This window comes from Camarhynchus parvulus, chromosome 20, assembly GCF_901933205.1.
Source record: "Camarhynchus parvulus chromosome 20, STF_HiC, whole genome shotgun sequence".
Lineage (NCBI taxonomy): Eukaryota > Metazoa > Chordata > Aves > Passeriformes > Thraupidae > Camarhynchus > Camarhynchus parvulus.
In genome coordinates, this window is record NC_044590.1 from 11,048,441 (window position 1) to 11,074,760 (window position 26,320).

General features: G+C 42.4%; 1 protein-coding gene across 5 annotated transcripts in view; it reads right to left on the minus strand.

Moving 5' to 3' along the window:
• Positions 1 to 26,320, minus strand: part of PTPRT (protein tyrosine phosphatase receptor type T) — a 483,857-nt gene that overhangs the window by 24,654 nt on the left and 432,883 nt on the right. For all 5 annotated transcript variants that reach the window (XM_030963017.1, XM_030963016.1, XM_030963015.1 and 2 more), the window contains 9 exons: positions 25,160 to 25,347; positions 18,901 to 18,988; positions 10,633 to 10,709; positions 9,669 to 9,705; positions 8,341 to 8,438; positions 6,487 to 6,603; positions 5,038 to 5,192; positions 1,315 to 1,450; positions 9 to 158 (listed from right to left, as the gene is read on the minus strand). In XM_030963017.1, the coding sequence (XP_030818877.1) occupies positions 9 to 158; positions 1,315 to 1,450; positions 5,038 to 5,192; positions 6,487 to 6,603; positions 8,341 to 8,438; positions 9,669 to 9,705; positions 10,633 to 10,709; positions 18,901 to 18,988; positions 25,160 to 25,347 (1,046 nt within the window). The remainder of the gene's footprint in view (positions 1 to 8; positions 159 to 1,314; positions 1,451 to 5,037; positions 5,193 to 6,486; positions 6,604 to 8,340; positions 8,439 to 9,668; positions 9,706 to 10,632; positions 10,710 to 18,900; positions 18,989 to 25,159; positions 25,348 to 26,320) is intronic.

A 26,320-nucleotide genomic window follows, 5' to 3' on the forward strand; every position in this document is an offset into this window, starting at 1 on the left:
GAAATTACCTGAAATTCATCTTTTATCTGGCTGGAATTGGTCTGTGGATCCAGTCTGCTGATGTTGTAATATATGGATCTGAACTCACAGACTGGAATGGCTGTGTTGCCACAGAGACATGCCTCCAAAATGGCATCATGGACAAACACATACTGCTCCTGCACAGGGGAGGAAATATTAAAATCACATTTTTAATACAGATCATGAAATATCCCTCTTCATTTTTTCTTAAGTCATGCCCAATATGCATATTTGGCTCTGTTTCATGTGGAGACAAATTACACAGTGTGCTGTGTGACAGCTTTGTGAGCATATTTCATCCATCACTGAATGTGAGGTCTCACATGTTCATTTCGGATTTACAAGGAAAATGGAGAATTGGCACTCAGGAATGTTGGGACAAAATGGGGGTGGGCTGAGGAGGAGATGAGGGTGTAAAGCCTCTCTGTCCACAAGGCAATGATCACCGCCAATAACAGTAGAGAATCACAGAAGTGTTTAGGCTGGAAAAGATCTCTAAGATCACTGAGTCCAGCCCAGCACTGCCAAATTCACGACTGAACATGTCCCCAAGTTCCACATCTGCATGGCTGTTAGATCCTTGCAGGGATGGTGACTCCACCACTGCTCTGGGCAGCTGTGCCAGGGCTGGACAACCCTTTAAATGAAGAGACTTTTCCTAATATACAATTCAACCTTCTCTGGCACAACTGTATAGATCTAACAGGTTTCTTCTGGGTTCTGGGTATTTTGGGTAAAACTCTTTCCCTGAAGTAAATATGGGAAGTCCAACGAAGTTAACAGCCCCTCTCTGTTCCAGGCTATTGTCCTGTCCCTCAGGAAGGGAAGGGGTTAAGGGACACACATAAAGCCTGTGCAACAGGATAACAGTTCCACAGGAGTCTGTGCAGCTGCCAGGCACTGTGTGACGGAGCACCTCGCTTAATCAGCACCCAAAGCTTGAACCAAAGACGTTTTGTTTGCTTAGCTTGTAATTGATACACACTAGGTACTACTGGGGCCTGCAGCGCTCCTATGAATGAGTCATGAGAGGCTTCAGGAGCTCTTTTTTTGTACTATGAGAATAAAATTAATCAGCAATGCACAGACCTAAACTCCAAGGTTTGCCCTCCTGTCTTGGAGGCCCCGAGTAGCTGCCAGTGAATTGATTCAGTGCAAATCTGGGCATGTTTGGCCACCAAAAGTTCTGCATAATCAAGGCACAGAGCAAGCCAGTGTTGACTTCATGAATTGCTGGACAGAGAAGCTGACAGGAAAGCAGCACCTGGAGCAGGGAGAGCTGCTGGCACCCACCTCTGTCTGCACCAAATTGACCCTTTGGGAGCGCAGCTCTCGCACGCAGTTGAATATATCCACCACGCCCTCGTTCTCTGCCATGTCCAGCATGATGTCAATGGCAATAAAGCACCCTGTCCTCCCAGCCCCAGCACTGCAAAAGAAAAAAACAGCAGGATCTGTGTGACCAAGGGGCTCTGGAGAGGCAGGGCTCTGTGGAGGAGAGAGTAACAGCAGCACACACACTGCTGTCTCCTCCTGGGAGCTGCTCCTGATCCCTGCAGGATTCATTTTTCTGTTGTAGGATTTAAGAGAATGAGGGGAAATAGTACTTCTTGAAAGGGAAGCAGAAACAAAAGCTTTGTGTTATTGAACATCAACAAAATATTGCAAAAATGCTCATTATAGTTTTACAGGTCAGGTCACCTGCACAGCTGTCATCACAGAGAGGAGAGCAGCCTCTAGGTTGCAAACAGACACAATTCCAGAAATTTCCTTCCCTGGGACTCTCTAGAAGGCATGCATACATTTACCCCAGTGGGCATGATGAAAGGAGCTCAGTCCTCTACCTCAAACGCTTTTTTCCCTTTGGAATCCTGAGGAGTTTGGGTCCTGAGGAGGGTGATTTGAAGTTATGGATTGTAAATCACAGAGAAAGGAGCTCGAGGCTGCTGGAACCCTTCAGTTCAGAGCTCCCCACTGCTTGTGAGAACTGGGCCATCTCCTGCAAAACTCTGTTGTCATCATGTCCTCCTTCCCCTCTGGGAAATCATCCAAGCTGCTTAGGTGTGAAGGATGGAGAGAGGAGAAGTCTCTTCACATTACTCTGAAGGAAGCAGAACTCTGCTCAAACCAGGGAAAGTTCAGCTGCACTGAAAACTCCACCAGAGCCGAAAGCAAGGAGATATGAATGACCATAAATTAATGGACCAGATTAATCAACTGCTGAATAGTGAGAAGATATTTTTCATTTGCAGAATTTTAATGAATAAGTGGCATTTCCTCTCCCTTTATCTCTCAGCTTTTCAGAATTTTAACAAATAGTTTTAACAGTTCTATATTTAGAGGATCCTGGCACTTCATAAATATCGAACAGTGATATTATCCAGCCAGGCATCAGTGGGGAGAATTTGGTAATTACCACTTCAAGCAAGTCATTAAAATTCAAAAGCAGATAAATAACGTAGAGGAAATGGCATTTATTCATTAAAATGGGAAGGATGAAAAATCTCTCCTTGCTTTCTTGGCGACAATGAGTCAGGTTCAGACACCTTCCAGGGCCAGCCCCATACCATGGCACCAAAGCAGCAAACTCAGGCCCTCAGCTGTAAATGAAATCTCTTCTGCCAACTCCTCAGGCTTAGCTTTACTTGATTATAAAACTGACTCACTGCTTGCTAAAAAAAAAAAATCCAACAAAACAAAACACCCAACCAATCCAAAACTGCTTAGAAAAGATAAGATTTAATTGATTTTCCTTTTTAAAGTAGTTGTGTGATGTATTTTTTCTCTCTTTCTCAAGACACAGAGTGGGAACTAGAGGCAATTCCCTGTGGATAGAATGGATTAGGGGTGAGGTTTTGGGACAGCCAGCTCTGCTCTCTAGCCTTGTGCTCAAGCCACATCTTCTTTAGCTCTCACATGCCCAGAGCCCTGCAGACATACCTGCTGCTACAAACCCAAACTCTGGTTTTGTAGAATTTGAAGTCATTTAACTCCTTTTATTTGCCAGCTGGAAGCCACTGGAATTTTGCTAGGTGGAAGTTTTTAATCTGAGATTCTCACCCAACTCCTGGGTTTTCAGGAAGCCAAGGTGCCCAAGGGCTGTCAGCCAGACTCAGCCAGACAAATATTTCAGACCATAAAAACATAAAATCGTGTAATGGTCTGTGTTGGATGGACCTTAAAGATGGTGTAGTTCCAACTCCCCTGCTGTGGGCAGGGGCACCTTCCACCAGACCAGGTGAGGCCTTTAATGCTGGCACAAAGCTGAGATGCAGCACATGGGGGTACAGAGAAGCAAAGCTGCTTTAAAATTCCCTTAGTGTTGGCATTGTCCGTTCTGACACATGAGGTTTGAGGGCTGGAATGGCTGTCCCAGATATTCACCATTTCCCCAACTCTGCTATGAGCATCCAGCGGAGCACAGATCACTGTGGGGGCTTCTACATTAGAAAGGCCCTCTCTGACCTACTCCCATCATCTCCAACTCATGCCAGCTTGGCTCCAGATCTGCCACTTTAGGGAAGAAAAACATTTGTTTCCTGGTGATGAGTCAAGGGACTGAGCTAGGAATGCAACTAAGATAGTGAAAACGATATATTTTAATTAAGAGCTTAAATGAATCAAGGGGTTAAGTTAGAAATGTAGTTAGCAAAGATCATACATTGTGATTAGAGCTTAACAAGGAAATTAATTGATACCAGGTGGGGATAACTGAAACAAAGTTAGGAATGACAGGTGATACATGAAGTATTTTAAGGGTGCAGAAGTGATAAATAACACTGGCTTCTAAGGGTGAGAGGAGGTTTGGACTGTGACCAGCAAGCCAAGAAGCTCTGCCAGCTTGACACAGGTGAAGAGTTTACCATGAGGAAGAGGTCTTACTTCCTCTTCAAGGAACCCACTGACCCATTTCAGAGCCCACCAACCCAATTAAAGAGGACAATCATGCAGCCCTAATGAACATTCAGCTAATTATAATACAAAGCTGGAGAGTTAATGATTGTGTATTAGGTGTCCTGGAAACTGTCCTGGAAACCATCTGAATATGTAAAACTGTGGATGTGACAACCTGGTCAGAGAGTGAGAAAAGTAGGTAAGTTTTTCCAGAACTGGCCTGGGAGACTTTAGGCAGCTGGAGATAAAGAATGACAACCAATTATTAAAAACAACCTGCAGGTGTTGCTTTCCTAACATCTGTTTTCTTGTTATTCTCATAAGATTGTTTATAAATGGATGTCTTGTAAATTAGCCAATCAGGTGAAATGTATTGATTAAATGACCAATCAGATCCACCTGTATTGATCAGTGTAGAAGTGGTTCTGAGTAAGGACACGTGCTTATGCCACTTTGCCTTCTGATGACTCTGTGTCATCTCTTCTTAAACACTGACATCAAACCTTTTTGGAAAAACAGAGAGCAGGAGCCTGTGACTCTGTGCACATGCCTTTGGAAATGCCTCTGCATGTGTCCAGAGCTGTAATAAATAAATCCTCTTTTCGACTTTAACTAGTAGAAGAGTCGTTCGTCTGCGCTTCAGCGAGGCCCACCAGTTGTTTGAGTAGTCTTTGACAAATACCATTTTAAAAAGTAAAAAGCAAACATTTTTCTAGTTTATAAAAATAACTGGAAAATTCTTTAAAAACCACCACCAAAAAAACTTGTTACTAAGAACAGGCTTTTAACCTGAAAATGGGGTTTTAAAAATGTGCAATTCTCTCATATGTTTTTTTTGGTTTTTTTTTTGGTCTCTTTTGTCTTTTTGGTATGTGGTTGAAATGAATATTCTTTCCTACTATGATATTACGGGAATGTCCTGGTGCTCTCGTGAGGACAGAACCCCCAGCCCTGCCCACAGACCAGCAGACAAAGCTGCATTTTTCTCCTCCTCCGAGTCACTCCTGGGAGCAGCGGCGGCGTGAGCGCGGACCCGTCGGTTCTCCCCATCCGAGCTGATCACTGTTTATAACGGCATTAAAAAGGAGAAAGGTCTCCTGCCCGTGTTTATTTCAGGCCTACCTGCAGTGCACCACGATGGGTCCTGCCTCGGGGGGGTTGAGGAACTTCACCTGGCGCACGAAGCCCAGCAGCCCCGTGGCGTAGCAGGGCACGCCGTGGTCCGGCCAGCTGGTGAAGTGGAACTGCCGAATCTCTCGGATCTCATGGTAGCCTTTCTGAGGAGACAACACAGCCTCTATTTCTCTCCCATCAGACTCCAATCAGCATATTCTGCTCCGTGCTGCCTTCCCTCGTGCAGAGGGATAACAAGCACTGAGCTCTCGCTATGCGTGCAAACGTGTCCCAAGCTGCTGTTCACTCTAAAAAACATTTTCAGCCAAATTCCAGTTCCCACTGAAGTGGGTAATGCTCACCTGAGGGCTGGAAAGGTGGGTCCAGGCTTCCAGTTCCAACCTGTGGCCTCAGAGCTCATACCCACCTCATCAGGGTGACCTCAGCCCTAGCAATCCATGGCTGTGTTTACCCACAGCCATAAACCACCAAAAATTCACTCTTAAATCCTCTTTGACTCATTGAAGCAAGAGCCTGGGAAATGAACATGTCCAGAGCGGGCACGCCCCAGGTAACAGCAGATTTTCTGCCACCTCCTGCCAAAAATTCGCAGTTTGAGATGCTGCTGGCAGTGAAAAGGGCAGGAGTTGGTACCCAAAACCATCTTTTTTGGAGGGAGCAAGTTGTTGGTATGTGAAAATCACATATTTATCTGCCCTGCAAAGGGTAACCCACAACCCTGAGTCACCTGTGTTTTATTGTACAGGAATTGTGGGTGGAATCCAGCAGCTCCTCTAGCCAGCTCCTCTAGCCTGTCAGATTTTGGCATTAGCATTTCTCACCAAGTTTTTCAATGATTTAATGAAATATGGAGTTGATGTATCAGAAAACTGAAACAATATTCCCAGTGTGGCTGAAGTTCATTGAGCAGGAATTTTGGAAAAGCTTTAAAACCACTTACTGAGTGTTTGGAAAGTAATTTGGACAGACCTGGAATACTCTGACACTTAGACTTCCAATTTCTAATTACAAGTAAAAAAATCCTCCAAATCCTGCTGGTTTGGGGATAGCTTTTATAGTCTTGCTCTTATTATATTCTAATTTCTGATGAAAGGGGACCTTATCTGGCATCCAGTTTAAGTGGTACCTTTTTTCCTCTGCCATTTGCCACTGTGAAACAAGGCAGTTATTATTCCTGGCATACCATCAGCTATCTGCTGCCTTTTGGATGCAGTTAAACTTTATGCACTGTGGATTCTACTTTCGTGGCTGCATCAAGATGTTCCTGTAAAATCATTTGTCCAAAAATGGAATCCCTGTCAAAAACTGAGTTTGCTGAAGTGAAGCCTGTCCAAATAGCACAGCTCCCACCTCCAAGAGCGTTCTGGATGTGTTTCCCAGAGTTTCTGGACACAAATGAGGTGTGTCACAATCTCAGCTGCCTGAAGACCTCCTTACCTTTTGGACAGTGAAGGTACGTATGACATACTCTGCCAGTGGCTCTGTCTCAATTAATGTGACTTTAATATCTCCATAGACTTCTGTGTCATCTGGCCAGTATCGAACACACTTCACCTGGGGGCAGAAGGAAAATATTGAGAGGAACTAGTTCAACTTGAGTCAGAGCTGACCTACATTTTCCTCCACTTTCAAGCTGAAGCCAATGAAAATTGGGTTTTCTTCTGATGTGCAGAGTTGCCAAAATTAACTGTATAAATTACATCAAAATTCCTTTACCATACATAGAAACCACATGCAGGATTTTTTAAAGTTCCCTGTGTTGTCCATACAAATGCAAAGGATGCATTTAGATTTTTTTTTTTTAATCTTTGAATTTCCATATGTGCCTGGCCCCTATCAGATGTACAGAACACTTGACAGTCACCACCACCCTCCCTTTTGAGAAAAATCTTTGCTACTGCTCCTGTAATTCTCACCTCTTTCTGTTTAGCCAAAGAATTTCAGTTCATGGGGATTGTGGGATACATGTTGAGACACTAAATTTGTTTGACTCTGAGCTTTCTTTATCAGATGTGGACACAAACTTGGCATTTTACCAGCTGTGACAGGCTTCAGCTAAGGCTCAAGAGAGAAATCTCCTGAGCAGGTAAACATATCCCAGCTTAGCCAGTTCTAGGAGCCATGTGCAAAACCACCAAAAGAAATAAAAGCAAGGCTGTGAAGCTCCAGAAGGGATATTTAGGCTAACAAAGACTATCAGGTTATTAAATGCTCTACCATGAAGAGTGGAACAATACCTAAAGCTGAAGCAATTAGCTGCAGCAAAGCAGGCTTCATGTTCCAGTTCCAGTCATAATTGAAAGAGGTTTTATAAATATTAAATATGATTAATGTAGGTTTGTTGTGGTTTTTTTGTTGTTTTTTTTTCTTTTACACAGAGGCATTTATTCAGAACTGAAGTGTCAGTAGAAGGTAAAATAGAATAAATAGTAATAAATGAACAGAAGCAGCTGGCATTCAACCATGAGATCTAAGGGAAATCAAACACAAAGCAGCTGAATTACTAATGGCTCTGAGTAAACGAGAATTTAAATTTTTCTTAGTACCAAAGCAATGGAAAGTGACAAACATCAGGACAAAATTTTTTAAGAACGTCGGTTTCTGGCTGAGAACATGTCTAAAACAAAAACCATGCTGGGAAAAGCCACCCCAGACATTCTGCCTTCTTATTTACTGAGGTCCAGCCTACACCTTTTGATTTATCCATGTTTGGTCCCATGATGGGCTTTGGGAATTGCCTTGTGCTGACACAGGGATGTCTGGTCCAGGTCAGTCCAGGAGGGGGAATTGGTGGCTGTTTAGGAGGCCAACGCTGCTGGGTGGTCCCAGGATCCACAAAAACCTCAATCCCCAGGAACAGTGACCTCAGGAACTCCAGGCTTTGGACTCTCATGCAAAAAGGTCTTTTGGTAGTTGGAGCACCAGCCACACATCCTCACTCTGGATTTTTAGAGGAGTATTCAAATCATCAGATAAGGAATAACTATTACAGAAGTACATTTTTCCTTCTGCACTGAGGAAGGAGACCGCTTTTGAGCTAGCATAAATGTGTATAACTCTGCCAAAGCCCAGACTTACAGCAGGAACACCATCCTTATTAGTCTAGAAGGGAAGCAGCTAAGTATTACAAAATCCAGCATTTTACAGAAAAAAAAAAACAACCCAGAGTGGCTGAATTCATTCCCTTCCTGCAGGAAGGAAAAGGCATTTTGCTGCTGAGCTCTCCTGAGCAGCAGCTCCGTGTTAAACCCAGCGCTGGTCTGGTTTCACACATTGGGAGTGGCACCTTACCCTGCCCACTTCCACCAGGTTGGTGACCATGACAACACTTGCAGAGTTTTCTTGCCAAATCATTCTCCAGAAATCCTTCACTGTCTCTTGCATCGGCCCTGGGGCAGGAGAGAAGACAAAAAGGACATCTCAAGAGAGTGCATGGAATGCCAATAACCCCTTCCAGCTGTTCTCCAGCCATTGCGCTGTTCCCTCAGGATCCTCCTGTCTCTCAGAGCATCCCTCTGCCATTCAGGGTTAGAGACACAAACAGCCTGAGCTCTCTGGGGGTTCAGACCCTTCCTCACAGCAGCTATCTGAGGTTCCAGCATGGTGGCAACAGAAGGATGGCCCCAGTAGAAAACTCTGTATGAGTGATGGGACAGGGATGTGCCTCACACTGAAGCTGTATTAAGGCTGTGTTGTAATTCACACCTAATGCAGCACAGCATTTCACAGTTCAATACTGATTAATTATGAAGGAGGAAGGAAACATGCAGAAATTTGCTCTTTCCTGAAGTTTCCTCCAGAAAAAAATCCAGGTTCCAATATCCAACCAACCAGTGCCAACAAGAAGTTTGTCAGCCTAGAGCCTCTCCCTGACCTTATTTCTTATCAGAAACTCGTCAAGTGACTTACAGAAGGTTGTGTTTAAATGCATTTCTTACTAGCTCCCCTCAAAGGCTCATCAGTCACAGTTTATTCACACTGCTCTCCTCAGGCAGGGTAAACCCAAGACCCACAGAGTCCCCGGTAGTTGTCCTCTCATACTTCATGCACAAATGACACATTCCAGGCTGTGCTGCCACCTCTAAGTTTGTGGCATTTTCTATTCCTGCAGCTGAGGTTTCAAGTCTGAGTGCCATAAAGATCTTGTAAAATTCTATATCCTTCCCTATTTTGCCCATATGTAGTAATCACATATCCTTTGAGCAGAGACAGACACAGCTCTCCCAGGATTTTCCTGGGAAGCTGTAAGAAAGCTCAGAGAAAGAATTAAAACAATTATTATCTCAATCTCTGGCAGGCAATCTCTGTTTGTCAAAGATGTTTACAAGAATGAGTTGTTCCTTCTTGACCAAGAGGTGAGAGAAGATTCCTAAAGGAATCTTATATAAGATTGTTTCTATAAGAACTGTAGATTTCTAACAATAAAGTGCCTTTTAATGCCTTCTAATGATGGAGTCTCTGTATCACTTTTATCTGCCCCTGACACCCCTTCAGTGATACCCACATAACAAATTTTCAGATGTTCCCCAAAACAGATGATGTCACCCCACAAAAAGTCCTACAACAGTGTAAACCAGCAGTGGGTTTACAAATATTTAGACATACAAGAGTGAACTTGCCTTGAGTTGCAATGTAATGGCGAGGCCGATGGTACCCCTGGAAAAAGGAAAAAGAAAACAGATGAGTGTCTGTGAAATCACAGCTCAGACAAAGCCCACCAGGGATTTGATACTTTCCAGTGCCAACTGCTGCCCTCTAGACAGTGTATAATTATGTAATATATTATAATTAACTGGTTATGGAATGAATGAATGAATGAATGAATGAATGAATGAATGAATGAATGAACGAATGGGCTGGCCCTGAGAGATTCTAAGTAAGGGCATCTCCCTCAGAGGAATAACACAATCTCTTCATGCCAAAGATAAGACAGGAATGGGGCACTTTTAAACAATTTCCACAAAGAAAGACAAATCCTGAGTTACCTGAGGGTAACACTGAAAACAGACAGGCAAAACATTGCATCTTCTCGTTTGAAAAGAAGAAAGGTATGAATTTGTCTCTGTGAAAATTCTGAGGGTATATTTTATCTTTTCAATAAACTATTCTAAACATTTCCTGTTGCTGTGACTTAAGAGCTGTATTCAAGAAATGCACGTAGATTGGATCACTGTGTGTGAGACAGAGGCTGCTTTTCCAATGTCATTTTAGAACACTTTAAAACAAGTCAATCTGTTTACATACATGCCTTCTGCACCACAACTTTGTGAGTAGTTGGCAAGTCTGTGATATCATCTAATGCTATTGTGAGGGGCTGATATTGATTTCTGCATCCATCATCTAGCCCACGTCCCACTTATGCTGGTGGATCTGTCAAACACAGGAAATCTCCATCTGCCCAAATTGGTCAGACAAAATAAACTGGAGACTGAGAACCTTCTCCCTGTCACAACACAACGTTTGTACAACGTTCAGCTGTCACTCATATCACATCCACAGCCTGTCCCTGTGTCAGAGGCACCAAATTCATAAGCAGGCTTGTCACAGGAGGGTTTGTCACAGGGGGATGTCCAGGAGCCTTACGTCGATGTAATTGGCGTTGATGTAGTCAGAGTGAGGGTCCCCATCCAGCAGCTGCAGTCTCACTCTTGAGTGATCATCTGAAGGAAGGAAAAGGAAAAAAAGTGACAGTAACGATAAAGAGGAGTTTCTAAGTGCTCTGGTGTATCTGCTGGCTCCTGCAAGGGTGGAGTGGTGGAATTGTGGAATGCCCTGAGCTGAAAGGGACACGCAAAGGGTGTCTCAAGAATCCCACCATGGTAATTGAATAATTGAATATTTACAATAATCAAAAATGGAATAGCAGTACATGTATCCCTGTTGCTAAAAGCCCCTTGTTTTGTGTTTAAAGTGTGATGTTTAGATCCTTAAGTTAGTCATGCTCTGTATTCTGTCACCATAATCCTTATGGAGATTTGAGACAGGTCACAAATGTTCTCTGGTTTGGGAGGTTTGGGACAGATTTCTTCAAGGTGTATCTCCATGACAAAACCCATTTTCCTGCTTGGAAGCTCCAAACTCCCTTGGCTTCATCTGATCTATGGAAACTGAGGCAAGAGGTAAAACTGACAAGACCAGGACATAATTAAATAGATCACAGATATAAATAGACAGAGATATAAAATTAAATAGACAGAGATATAAAAGATTAAGGAGGGTAAAATGGCAATGAAACCCTGCAAATAGGAAATGGAAAAGAACCTAGAAACTGGAAGGAAATACAAATTAAAATCAGAGCAACATTCATTTATGCAAGCCACAGCAGCAAAATGGCATCGAGGCAGTGTTGAAAAAAACCAACAAAATCAGAAATGTTCATCTTTTTGAGGAGATTCAAAGTTACTTTAGATAAGGCAATAAAATAGCAGAGATCAATCTTTTCATCTCCCAGCATGCTCCACAGTTCAGACGCAGAAAGGAACTACCCCAGCGGGCAGATTATGTCATGATTTTCCACCAGGGGAATATTTTGATCTTTCTGTGGAACAGCTGGTGCTGGGCTCTGTCACAGGAGATACTCCAGAGCCAGGCTGCTGATGTGATTTGCTCTGGCAATCCCAGCACTGGTATGCAGTTAATTGCAGAACTGCTTCTAAGGGCCAGTTGCTTGGCAGAGGCCATTGGGTTATGGAGGTCACTGCTGGCCATGCTGTGCTCATTTTTAAATGATTTTTTAAAAGAAGTATAATATCGAGTCCATTAAGTTTATTTCCTCCCTACCAGCTCTATGGAGCATAGCTCTCAGTCAGAGCAGCATTAATGTTTAGCAGCACTTTGCAGAACACAGGCCTGAGCATGATTTACATTCAGTTAAAAAGAATCATAGCAATGAAACATAAAAATATGAGGTGTGATTCTGCAGTAACTCAGTCAAAAGGGGTTTAGTCATGTCTTAATTAAATGTAGAATCAGATAATAATTGTGAAGACAGATGTGGGAGCAGTTCTGAAAACCAAGACTTGGACATATATTAAATATTCATTTGGCTGTGTAAAGGAATGATTCCACTCTGTTCAGCCATTGGGTGAGATTTACACACCTAAAAAAAAACCACAACCACATTGCTGCATTTATCAAATTTCATATCTGCATTCAAAGAAGGTTCTGCACATGAATCCATCAAAAGCCCTGTTATATTTGTATTAATAAATATAACCTTTGTAGACACAGGGGAGGGGGAATATTTCTCTAAGTGCTGATGTTCCCAATTACCTGCACTCAAGGCAGCTGCATGAGGAATAACAGTAAATCATGTGGTTAGACAGACAACAAAAGAATTTATACTTAGAGCAATTCACACAGACAGACAGAGAGCTGATTAAACCGGACATGTGGGTGAAATACAGGGAAAATCCCGCAGACAATTTCACACTTGCAATTCCAGGCAGCACACTAAATTTGTTAGGAGCCACATGGAACAAAAGCAAAGAAAACGCAAACCCTGGAGCAAATGCCTGGGAGGGGAACATTTACTGACTCCCACAAGAGAACACCACTGTGGAAGCCTCAACTCATTGCAACAACGGAACCAAAAATGATGGGACCAAAAACGTCCCCAATGAAAGCCGAAAACGATTTCAGGTTCATTTTTTAATGAGGGATACAGACAATGTCTGCAGCTGGAGTGCTCTGAATAACCCTGGAGGAAGCACCTGCCTCTCTTCATTTAATGGAGCCAAACATCAAAATTAAGTTTCAGCACTTTGAGCCACTCTTTGGATAGAAAGTTAAAGTTGGCAGGATGAAATACATCCAGAGGGAGCTGAGTGGGGAAGACCTGGGAAGCAGGCTGAGAGCAGCTCCATGATTTCAGGCAATTATGGGTAATTATGGCTAAGGAAAAGATGCTCAGTAGGTGCAAAAAAGTGTTGTTGGTTTGTTTTCCTTCCCCCCCCTTTTTAAAGTCAAATATGGGAAAAAACAACAAAGGATGAAGAAATTTAACTGAAGATTAATGCTATTTTTTTATTGTTGTTTTTAAAAGGAGACAGTTCTAATCATATTTTGGGACCAAATGAAAAATGCTTTAAGCTGAACTTTGCTTTCAGAGGACAGAATTCAAAATATTTCATTGCATATTTTACTAAAATGAGATTAATTCCTGAGGGAGATTTATTGCTCTTCCAAGTGAGAACAGTGCAGCAGAAAAAAAAATCTGTGTATATGTGAAGCACAGAAAATATTAATGATGTCTTAATGGTTTCTTTAACCTTGTTCCAAAGTTTAGGAGAACAGTCTGGATAAAAGTTTATAAAATAAGTTCGCTTGTAAATCTCTTTTTTCCACAAAAAAAACTTTGGGATTTGACTAAAAAAAAAAAATAATAAAGCAAATTATTATGCTCTTAGTAGTAAGGATCTTGTACTTAGGGTTTTTTGCCTACAGACTTTAAAGAGCTATTTAAAGAACAGCAAATGCATTTATTATCTCTTCTCCCAATGGTTAAAACTTATTTCTGATTCTTCTCTTTATTCACTGGACTCCTCTAGCCAAGGACACAGAATTCTTGGCAGACTGAAATGAAAGTGTTGCTCAACCCTTCACTAAATTTATCAGACATCATATCCCTGTGTGTTGAAAATGGGATCTAAGAAACATTAAAAATGGAGGGTGAACAGAAAAAAAAAGTTGAATTCAGGGCCACAAAAAATAGAAAAAACCTTAACAAATGTGTAAATGGTTTTATTTCTCCCTGCTTACTCCACTCCTTCTGCTAGTTAGGAGAACTCTAAACTTATATGAAGAGTAGTTTGACTGAAAATTGGTCTTAAAACAGACTTCAAAAATGACAAGAATTTCACTGAAAAGCTCTGTGCTCCCACTTGAGCACAAAATTGTTACCGTTTTAAACTCCTGTCAAAATTCCCATTAGTGATCATTTGAAGTATCATTGCAATTTCTCCACGTCTCATTTTGACACCAGCACTGGATTAATCTCACACAACTTTCGCCATCGAAACATTACACAGCTCGTCTAAACTGCCTGTCAGGGTTCCCCACTCAGGAATGGAGAAACACACACAAATCTGCAGATTCACCCCAGTTCTGGGACAAAACGATGATTTATCCTCACTCTGCGCTCCCCTTTCTGCCCCCAGTGACCCTGGAGTGTGCCATGAGAGCTGGGCAACATCCAGGTGGGATAAATCCCTCCCTGTCAGGGCTAAATTCCATGGATATCACACAAATTCCATGGATATCACACAAATTCCTGGGATATCACACAAATTCAATGGGATATCACACAAATTCCATGGGATATCACACAAATTCAATGTGATATCACACAAATTCCATGGAATGTCACACAAATTCAATGGATATCACACAAATTCCATGGAATATCACACAAATTCCTGGGATGTCACACAAATTCAACGGATGTCACACAAATTCCATGGGATGTCACACGAACTCCATGGGATGTAACACAAATTCCATGGGATGTCACACAAATTCCATGGAATATCACACAAATTCCATGGGATATCACACAAATTCATGGGATATCACACAAATTCAATGGGATGTCACACAAATTCCATGGGATATCACACAAATTCAATGCGATATCACACAAATTCCATGGATATCACACAAATTCCTGGGATATCACACAAATTCAATGGATATCACACAAATTCCATGGATATCACACAAATTCCATGGGATATCACACAAATTCCATGGATATCACACAAATTCCATGGATATCACACAAATTCCATGGGATATCACACAAATTCCACGGGATATCACACAAATTCCATGGGATGTCACACAAATTCCATGGGATGTCACAAAAATTCCATGGATATCACACAGATGTACAAGAGTTTAGGCACTACAGGAGAAAGCATGGAATAAAAATGCTTGAAAGTTGGAAGATTTCTGTTCCAAATCCAATCTGTCTCTGGAAGGGTCCAAGGCCAGTTGGACAGGGCTTGGAGCAACCTGGGACAGTGGAAGGTGTCCCTGCCTATGGCAGGGGTGGCACTGGATGAACATTAAGGTCCCTTCCAACCCAAAGTCTGGAATTCTATGTAGGTTTTTTATTTCATTTCTTATCCCTGTCCGTGAGCAAGAAGTGCTCTCCACCTGTGTGCCAGCTGAAAGATTCTTCATCTCTTCCACCCCAAAATTCTCTGATTAATTCACAGTTTTCCAACCCAAAGCATATGGCAGTCAGAGCATGAAGGAAACAAAACAAATTTTTCCACTGTCTTTTTGTCACCAGCTCTGTAGTTTTTAGCGGACCATCATGAAACTTCAAATCCAGGGAAAAAAGAAAGGCACAGAAAGTTCTCTCCATCAGCTGAAGCAAAACACCATCCTACCTCTTCCCATCCTCAGCTCTTGTCTGAGAGTTTTTATTCTCCTATAATGTTAATGGCTCTAAATCTTGGCAAGATGGAGAGAAATCAAATAGAACCAAAGGTCCCATATAGCTTCTGGACATTTTCTCTTCTCTTGTAATAGATTCAGCTCAACATCCCTCGCCCAACAATCACTTTCTGATGCTCTTTGAAGGTCTCAATATCTGGGCCCTAAAGCAGAATTAAATCATTTTGCTTCAGCACATAAATGGGTACACTGCCTACGCTTGTCCCCTAAAGAAAATCCTGGCATCTCCACGACTGTCTTTGTTTTTACAGCTTTTATAAAAGTGCAGGAGCAAAGCTCATGGGCTCTGTTCATACAATAAAAGGTTCAAGCAGGACAGTTTCCTTCAGCATGGTAAGTCTGTCTGCAACTTCCCACCACCCACACTGGATTTCTGTGGCCATGCAGACCCCAAATCCACTGCTCAGCTTTTCCTTCCCTTGCCCCAAAAACTGTTACAGATGGGAGGGAATGATGGAAAGCTGGGAGAGCTCTTTGAGCTCTCCTGCCCCTCCTCTGCATGAACAGATCAGCTCTCAGGCTGGTCTGCAACTTTGGTTTGCAAATGTAAGAAGAGCAGGTGTTGGGGCTGGCAGTGTGATCCAGGTTTTCAGAGAGAGGCACGATGTTAATGCAGCTCTGGGAGAGCAGTGAGCCAGTAAAACAGTCCTGTAACTGTGCTGTTACCCATGAGGCTGTAAAGACAAGATCTAATCTGCTGTGATTCACTGAGCAATGCTACTCATTGCAAGGGCTTACAAACCCACATTTTAACACCAGCCTCTGAAGCCGCTGCTTCAGAAGTCAGATCAAAACCTGATGTTCCAATTCACTCCCCAAAAGGCAGGGGATTTGTTGTTCAGGAGGGATAAATGGTTAAATAAATAATGTTAATTGCCACCTGCAGCCTTTCACCAAATAAACTGGTAGGGACAACCAGTGCCTGCTCTGGTTTTCAGCAGCCACTACAATTGAAGTACAACAGAACAGCTCAGGGTATAACTGTGTTCCACCTCCTCTGCCCAGGCTTTTGCCCAGATTGTACCCACAGAGCACAATTTGTTTGCATGACCTGCCTGGAGGGAAGCACTGCCCTGCTATTCTCAGCTCTGCTCTCCACCCTCTGCCCTGGCTCCTGCCCCTGACTTTACTCAGGGAGTTTGCCCAACTCACCCACCAGTGGGGTCTGGCTCCAGGCTCAGCTGATAACTTTGCAATGGTTTTACAAAATAGCAGATGAATGATTTGTTCCTTCCTTAGGCATCTTTCTTTTCCCTTCCAAGCCTTCTCAATATCACTATTGTATATTTCTAAATTCTCCTTGCTGTCTTTTAAAAGAGCTCTTGTCTCCTTCTCAAACTCTTTGTTCTGACAAATATTTGAAGAAAGCCCACTCCATCCTCTCAGCCCCATTCCCAAATCTTTCCCAACAGTCCTCAAACTTGAGCTCCTTTTCTGACACTTCACACCGTGCAGATTCTTGTTCCTTAGCTCTGATTACATTTTGCATTCCCTTATTCAAGTTCATCACCTCCTATCTGCACTGCTGCTGTATTTATATTTAGAGCTAAAAGCCTCGCGTCACTCTTCGTTAGGCAACAATTTGTCTTTGTGAACACCTTCTCTTTAGATAACATCCCATTTATCTTCCTTGATTTTGCTTCTTGAACTCCTCACATTTCACTTGAAGTTCAAGGTTTTCTTCATGACCATCTTCAACATAAATGAGATGGAAGCTTTTGCACAGTTTTGCCTCTTTTCACCTCCTCTTTTGAATTATGCCAAGTGCGTCCTCAAAATCATCCAGAGAAACAAATCCTTTCACATTTCCTTCCTCATGTCATACCACAGCACTTCCACTCTTAATCCAGTGTCTATAGCTGGATGATTCATCTGTTTTAGACTCATTTAATTGGAGTTAATTGCATAGACAGGTGAACAGAGCCTCTGTCTGGACGTCTCTCTTTGCCACTGGGACACAGGAAACTCACAGCAAGGTGGAGCTGAAATTAAGGGAGACAACTTCCATGGTAATCGTAGCATTCCAGTACTGTCCCTTCCATTTCCCACATGGATAAAGAACACTGGTGAACTTGGTGACCTGCTCACAAACCCCACAAAGCCAACAGCAGAACTGGGATCACATCAGGGCTCACAAACTTCAATCTTCGTTTCCAGATTCCTTCATCTTTACCACGGGGCCCCTGAACTGAGATGTTCTATGTCATTCCCCAAAAATGGCACATGAATCACTTCTCTCAAGGCTTCAAAGAGAGTAGTGATGTGTGATGTGAGGTTTCTCTATGAAGAAGTTGGGTTTTTGGGTTAGTTGTTGTTGTCTTGGTGCTTTTTTTTGTGGGGTTTTTTTTTGTGTGTTTTTAAAAATTTTTTTTTAGTAAAATCTATTTGTTCTACAAGAAATATATTTTTAACCCAAGAAAAAATATAGTATGAAACATATCACTCAGCACAGCTCAATTTTGCTCTCAGAGCATTCTATAGATTTTCCCAGTCACGAAAATCTATGGCACGTTCATTTATATTCTGATTTCTTATTCTGATGGTTTCAAGCTTGGCTTCTCCAACTTGATTCAGCTCAGCAGCCCTTGAAAAGAATTAATTCTCATACCTCCTCTCCCCAGTCATTATCAGGAATAATGAAACACTGGTTAACTGCCTGGAGAGCTTCTGGAAAGCTCAGTTTTGGAGAGAAACTTTGGAAGAGGCTTCACAAATATCTGACAAAAATGAGGAAGGTGAATTTAGTCTTGCTTTGAAGAATAAAGCTGTCCTAAATGGCTTTATGGACTCTTCCCTGCCCTGCAGTTCTGCTATGTATTGCTATTCCTGTAACATCAACAGGAACTGAACACTGAAAGAAGTAAGCCAAGACGTTTTAGTGCATTTTCAGTTGCCTTATTATGATCCTGAGGCAGAAGTTAAGCTTGTCCCACCCTTCAAACCAGCTCTCTAGGGATGAGCAGTGACGGCTGCACTGGCTACTGACCACAAGGAAGGAGAAAACCTGGCCTCTGAGCCACAGCTAAAAATCTGATCTATCTGCAGCTCCTCTCTTTTGTGGCACTGGAAGCTCTGGGTTTTGTAGTGAAAATAGACAGCAAATGGACATCATCCCATAAAAAGTGACAAAAGGATTTAGCCCTTGAGCCACAACCTAAAGCAGAAAGCAAGGCAGGTAGAAAATGTGCAACATCATGCAAGGATGTTGTGAAAACTAAGGATTAAAAAAGCACAAAAGAAAATAAATCCCAGGAATAAAGCCTGTAACAAATGGACTGAACACAGTACTGCTAGCCAGCTCCTGGTGAGCTTCCCAAACACACCCTTCTCCACAGCACACAGGGAAGATCTCCCAGGATGCCCAGTTTAATGTGAATTTACACCTACAGGAGATTATGTTTCCGTATCTGTTCTTGTTGCGGTTCTCGTCTTCCTTGGCCGTATCCCAGGACGCCGTCTGTCCCTCAGGGAGTGCCTGCAAAATAAACAATAAGGGAGGGTTTAAAACACCTGGCCAATGCCTTCAGGTGGGGGAAGAGGCCTAAAGAAGAAGAACAGGACAAAAATAAAGGAGCTGCATGATTCAGTAGCTGACCAAGGAAACAGTGTTGGTGAGGAAAGGGCACTTCCACTAATGGGAAGAGCAGAGCTGGTGCAGACCATTTGAATCTCTTGTCTTCTGCCAGCCAAGAATCATTTTCCTCCTGCTACTTCACATCTGAAATGATCAGGGGAATTTGTTTCTGGTCCACAGTCACAGGTTATCCTCATTTCCCCTGAAGAACAAGGCTTGGGGAGATTTCACTTGACCATACCTCTAAGTAAACCCAGTGGTTGAAACCCAGTGCTCAGCCTTTCATATTTAAGCTGAAAATAGAGTGGTTTCATCTATTTCTCTGTTAATAATGGGTGATGCAATACAAGCCATTTGCTGGATTTCTCTGGGGAAAGATAAAGCAGCTCAGGGTTTTAGATCATGTATAAGAAAGAGAGGAAAAACAAGGTAAAGAATGCACATGAAGCACAAGAATAAACAGCCATTTTCCTAAAATCTGCTCTTTTAGATGATGAAGGAAGAGGGAAAGGAACTGGCAGCACACATTGCCACCCTCCCTGCAGCTCAGCCCTACAGCTGTTCTGCACATCCTCACATGAGCCACTTTATCCTAGAGACATGCCCAAGAGGGATTTTCAAGGCAGAGCCTGGAAAGCAGCAGCTGGGGATGGTCCTGCCTTTCTTGGAGAAAACGTGGGTGAAGAGAGCAGCCCCCCCTGAACTGTCTCTCCTCCCAGATGTACCCCCTAACACAATTCTACATCACTAAAATCATCATTGGAAGTTTTATTATTTCTTATCCTTGGGGAATTACAGAGGGTTTATACCAGAGTCGTCGTAGAATCACATCTGCCTCAGCCAGCAGCGGGTAGTTTGACACAGCTGTGTTACAAAATGAATTTATATTCATCTTCACAAGCCACCCAGGTCTATTATGTGCCTGAATGCAATAGCAGAGAGACACAATTAGGATCTACAACACTGGTGTTACAATTAAACTTAATATGAGCAAACCCCTGGCAGAGCAGATCGCTGTGAATTTCCCGCAAAGGGTTCCAGGACAGAAAATGTCAGGCACTGCAGCACTGCCACGAGCTCTGCTGACAAAGACAGGGACACTGAGTTCCTATTCAAAAGCCCAGGAGAAAGAGTAATAACTCTGTAATTGGTGAGGGCTTTGATCACACATATATTTCCTTTGCAGACTGTTGTTTCCAAAGAGCAGCTCATCTTCTGAGGAAAAACACCCAACCAAGAAACTCACACAACAACAAAAAAAAAAACCTCTGAGTGAAAGAAAAGAGGTGAAGAAGGCTCATTTTCATCTTCAAAGAGCAAGGAAAAAGGTGCCTTATTTTCCCACTAATATCGAATTACAGCAGATTGACCAGAGAATGGCAACTGTCATTAGGTGCCTAATCAGAGCTATCTGAAAAGAAAAAGAAATAAAAGAAAATCCTTTCTCATGACTTCCACATGGGAGAAGCTATCTTGCCAGAGAAAATATATTCAGGTCCAATAAATCCCTTTTCAACAAACCGTATCCTTTCATTTGATTTGAACATGCAATTCTCCACTGAAATTGATGTTTTTATATTTGCTGATGGAGCCTCCGAAGATTTAAGAGTCCAGGATTTTTCATTGCATTCAATACCACAGAAATCCCTGCTTTCCAGAGAACTGACCAGCTCTGAAGGGAGGGAGCACAGCTCTGGTTGATGAGGAGCACAAACCACCTTTGCAGGGACACCCCTTACATCCCCACTTTTATAAACATCAGATGAACAAATTGCAGGAACTCTATGTACAACCCAAAGAATTTGCCCATGAGATCCCAAAAAATGCAGCACCAAGAATTTGAGCTACATTAAAAAGAAAGAGAAGAATATGGATTATAATTGGCTTGCATCCAGAAAATGAGGAGCATGGCTAATGCTTTGTTCCTTCAGGTTTTTATGGTACAGTAAGTATCTCTATAATTATGAAAGAGCCCTGTTTCTATCTGCATTATCATCAATGTTAAATCAGGACAGACCACTCAGGCACTGGTATTTAATCCATTTTTCCCAGGAAATTCTCCCCCTTCTTTCTTTGACTTGGTAACAGAAGACTTTTAGTGTTCAAAAAAATGATATTTGATTTTTAAGCCTTTTCTGCTTCTAAAACTCCCTAAACTTCTCTTAGAGAAGTTTTGTGAAATCTATATTGAAATATCTTCCCACTAGTGGAATTTAGGTTACAGTGAAGCTTTTTAAGCTAAATTGATCTAAATTTTAGCTGAAATTACAAGGATAGATCTCTCAAAGTCAGCTTCATCTCAATCAAGCTTCCTAAGCACCACAGCCCAGCCATTACTGAAGTGTTCCCATTAAACTGAGGCTCACTGCAAGCCAATTTAAATTTTGGATGGATGCATTTAGTTAGTTTGCTGTTTACTTTTAATTTAAATACAAAAACTCTAATCCTTCATTTTCACTGATCCACCTTAATGCTACACTTTTGCTGCCAAAGGCAACAACATCAATTCAAAGCCTTCCTGTTCATCCCAAAGTGTGCCATGGAGCCCTGGCCCTCCCCCTGAAGCCATTCCCTCCTCAACAGCGGTGGAAAAACTCTTCCTACAAATCTGCTGGGAGCCAGAATTAAAAATTACCTGGGCTAAAAAGCATAATCTGAAAAAAAAAGGTATTTCAGCCATTCATTTTGCAGTGTCCCATCATAGCCCGGACCATCAGATCTATTCTTCTGGCCAGATGAAAATGTGTAGGCAGAAATCAAAGGGTTAAAGTCCAGGGGTGAATTCCACAATCTGAAGGCTCTCAGCACTAAGATGTTTGAGGAAAGGAGCCACAAAATCTAAAATAACTAAACAGTCTCAGTAATGCAGCAGGAGAATGTGCATTAGTGACATCCTAAATCATAATGGAAAATGAGTCTGGATAATTAAGCCTATTATCTCCTTAGCCAGTAATTGGTGCTTGCAATAAGTCTGTGGGACTGGTCCCACAGCTCCCAACAAATCAGAGCTGATATGTTCTGGAAAAGGAACTGGTGACATTTAAATGTGTCCCGTTTAAATGTTTATGGCTATTCCCAACCCCAAACAGTGCCATCTACACCCAGCACCGCTGACAGATTTTTCTCCTCTGTTCCTTTTGTTTTATCACAGAAGCAGCAGCCAAAAAGGCCCAAAGTCCCATTTTGCCCTCAGGTGCAGCAGGCAGCCCCAAAATAACACAGACAGGGAGTGCTGACAGATTCTCCCACTACTGACACCCGGTTTACACTCATTTCACACCAGCACTCACACCCCTCACACCATCCCATCCTGCTTCTCAGGAAGCAGGATGCTCCAAAAAAATATTCCTGGAGCTACCAGGAATATTTTTCTAGATGCCTTCAGCAAAACAAGCTGCCTGTGCTCACACGTGTAGGTGCAGGCATCCTTTAAACAAATATGGAATGCAATTTCCAGGTTATTCGGTGGAGATGGGAAGGCACAGAGATAAGAGATTGTCATGTGTGACTGATATGCTCCGTTCAAAGTGATTTTTCATGAGAGTAAAATTATTTGGTAACATGTCACTAAACAGGCTGCAATTTATGCTATCAATTTGCAAAGTAAGTAGAAAATCAGCTCCTTAGAAGAAGAAAAAAAAAAAGAGCATATTTGGAGGTGACACCGATATTAGTGTCTGAAAACACACTTTAAAAGAGACATCAAATTCTTCCTCGAGATTTTATCAGCTGCTCTGCAAAGCGTCTTGCAAAGCCAATTTTGCAGCTCTGTGCACCTGCAGATCCCAGGCTGAGCCCCCACTCACAGGCAGCTGAAACCTCCCACCTTCCAGGAGCTCTCCTGCTCCCTGACACCCTCCCCACTGCTATTTGGAGCTGAAGTGCTGCCTCCATCCCATCCCCAAACCCAAACCCCACCATGGAAAACACCTGCATCTATGGCTGATGGAAGGGCGGGACAGCACAGGGGATTTGTGAGCTTGTGGCATTCTCCAGGCCATTCCTTGTAAAGAAAGGAATTATGCAAAGCTGTGTAATGCCATCATCCTTACGTGCATCTGCAGACAGCACTTTGTGGGGAAGGCAGAGCTCGTGGAGCTGAAAGTTGCATTGACATTTTTCATGCTAATGTGCTATTTTGATAATTACCCATGCCAGCACCAGAAAATTACATATATGTCAGCACCTGTTTTTCTTCTTGAACATCAAGAACTGGGTCTTAGGGCATCTGTAATTGAGCTCAATGCAGTTTTGGGTACTCCTCATGGAAATGGAGGCCAAGGGGGGGGCTAAGTAAATCTCCTCAGAGAATTATTAACCTTTTTCAATATTAAACAAAGCTCTTTATATTGGTAGTTTAATTAGCATGCTTGATTATGGGGCAAGAGTGCCTAGACCTGGTTAACATACAGTTCCAGAAACATATGCTATGACAGTTTTTGATGCCATATGATTAAAAAACCACTCCCTGGTGAGGACCAGGAAAAGACAGGCTCCCAATTACAGCAAACCTCAGCAATGAGGACACAAACCCCATGGACTCACACTTGCAGGGTAGAAAAGTGAGCTGTTTTCATTAAGTAACTTATTTTCACAGCTGTTACATTATTTTTAAATAGTTTTAATGCCACTATGCATATTAATTTCTTATTGCCTTCCCACGAGCTTACTACATTCATTATAATTATCACTTGCTAGAGCTGAGTCTCACATATGTTTGATGCTATTTCCCTCTTCTGTTTGCTCTGCTCTAAATGTGTTTTCCTCTTCCAAATCATCCCCAACATCATGTCTTCTGGTCGTGTGGATTATACTCCCGGTCATTCCAGCTTGCAGGGGGAAGAGGTGAGGGGAAAGAGGGCAGCTCTCATTTTTCCAGCATAGGTTTTACTCCTCACATGGCAGAGGATGTCAGTCAAGCCTATTCTGAGCCAGAGGTTTGATCACATTGGAGAATTTCACCTCCATTTAAGCTACACAAATACCTGACAATTGGGCATTGAGGTAATTGCCCTGTGATTTCATGTGATCAATTAGGAGAGAGGACCTGGAACTCCCAAAAAACTCAGGCAGAACCCCTTCCTTTTCTCACAGCCTGGCTCACACTGCTCAAGGAAAACATTGCTAAGGAAGGGACTGTGGGACTGCATGTTCAGCACCTGCTGAATATTCACTGTCTGCTCTTTATGGGACAGAGGCATGAGCACAGTGTCACCCACTTACTGCTGTAGTGAACACTTTCTCTTTGGAATAGAGGGCCTCCAAAGACTGCCAGTGCTGCAAAACCCTGCCCTCAAAACCAACATCAGAAAGAAAAGGATTAGGAGGGTGAATTAAGGAAAAGAAACTCTCAAAACCAGCTACTTTCCTCTCCCAATCTTCTAGCCTTGTGCAAGGATGATTGCAACTTCCCTACTCAGTTGTGGAAAATGCCAATCACTTGTTTTTAAAATTTTAGAAGTTTAATATTAATAAAATGGTTATAAAAATGATAATACAATTAGAGTAATCATAATTTGGACAATTTGAATTAGGACAATATGAGACAATAAAAACAAAGAGTTACGGATGTCCAGGTACTTTTTTCTGGGGAACATTAGCCCGAAAAAGGACCCAGGTTAACAGAGGATTAACCCTTAAAAGCAACAGCCTGTTGTATATTCATACACCTCATACATGACGCATAAATTCCATTCAAACACAGGATTCTGTCTGGGCAGTGTCAGCTTCTTCCTCTGAATCTTAACAGCACCTTCATGGCTGAGCGAGGCAGGAAGAAGTTCATTTCTTCTGATAAGAGGGCAATAAATTCTCTTTCTTTGAAAGATTCAGGTGTCCTGTGGCTGCTATCTCGCTGCAAGTCCTTTCTTTAAAAAAGTATCCTACATAGCATAGTTTCTGTTTTAACATTATGTTATAACCTAAAACTATATTTAACACACTACTTAAGAAAATTAACACAGCATAACTTTCTAACACAACACATACAATGTTCATTATTAATATTTGCGAAAAGCCAATCATAAAATACGCATTTTTCACATCAGTCATGCGAAGAAAGGTTCCTCTCACCTCATACTCCTCCTTGAAGCCGTAGCCCTGTCCCCTCTTCATCTGGGTGATGTGCTGCAGCAGGTCTGCCACGCGGATGGCGGGCTGGAACTGCCCCCGGGGGTAGGACATCTCCACGGGCTCGCAGCTGCGGTACGGGTGGGTCTGGATGGTCAGCGTGGGCTGGGCCAGCTCCCCGTGGCTGCTGTCTGTGGGGGAGACAGGGGGCAGAACAAGCTCTCAGCTACCTGATTTTCCCAGTTTCATCCTCTCTCTGTTTATCTAACACCACCCCGCAGGCTGGTGTGGGCAAAAGGAAGTAAAGAAATGAATAGAAAACACAGGTTTATCTAAAATGCCAAGAAGGACTAAATCACGCTTGAATATTTTTTTTGTGTCATGCAGACAAACCCAAAAAGACAGGGAGAGAGTGAACAACTAGTCAGGCTAACAAGGATAAGGCACATCAAGGGTGAGCTCTCCACAGCAACTCCAACAGAGCTACTGTCTTCCCAAACCTGCAAAGAACATGCCTCAGAGATACACAGAGATGAGCAAGAGATCCAGGCAAGATTTGGGGTGTACAGCATGAGATAACTGAGAGGGACCCCCGTGAACAGCAAGCAAATGATTAGCCTTTCAAATAAGTCAGGATGCTCAGGCAAAGTCAACTGTTCTGCTAGTTCAGGCCTAAAATTTTGTATGTCAATGACAAAGATGTAATATCGCCAGGAAAAAAAAATAAACCAGCATAAAAATATAGTTATCTTGTGTGCAGAAATTTAAATTTCAGATATGTAAACTTAATAGAAAAGCGGGACATTTTGAAAGAAGTGGATTTAAAGAAATTTATCACTATGCAGATGGAATTGCAACTTCATATCCCCAGCAAAATGTATGTACAACAAAATATTCCCAGTGAACTAAGAGAAAAGAAATAATAACTTCAATAACCAAACAATTGACTGTAACAATCTTTAACAACAGGAACTCAGACTAAATGAAAAATTCAATGACTTATCTAGCAGAGCTGTCCAAATTTAAGTAGTTGGCCAAATATAGCACTGTTTTTTCCTAGGACTGCAGGGATCTGAGATGCTCAGCTCCTTTCACACATAAAACCTGCATCAATTCTTTCAGGCCTTACCCAAACCAAGGTATTAGCAAACAGAAAATGCACCT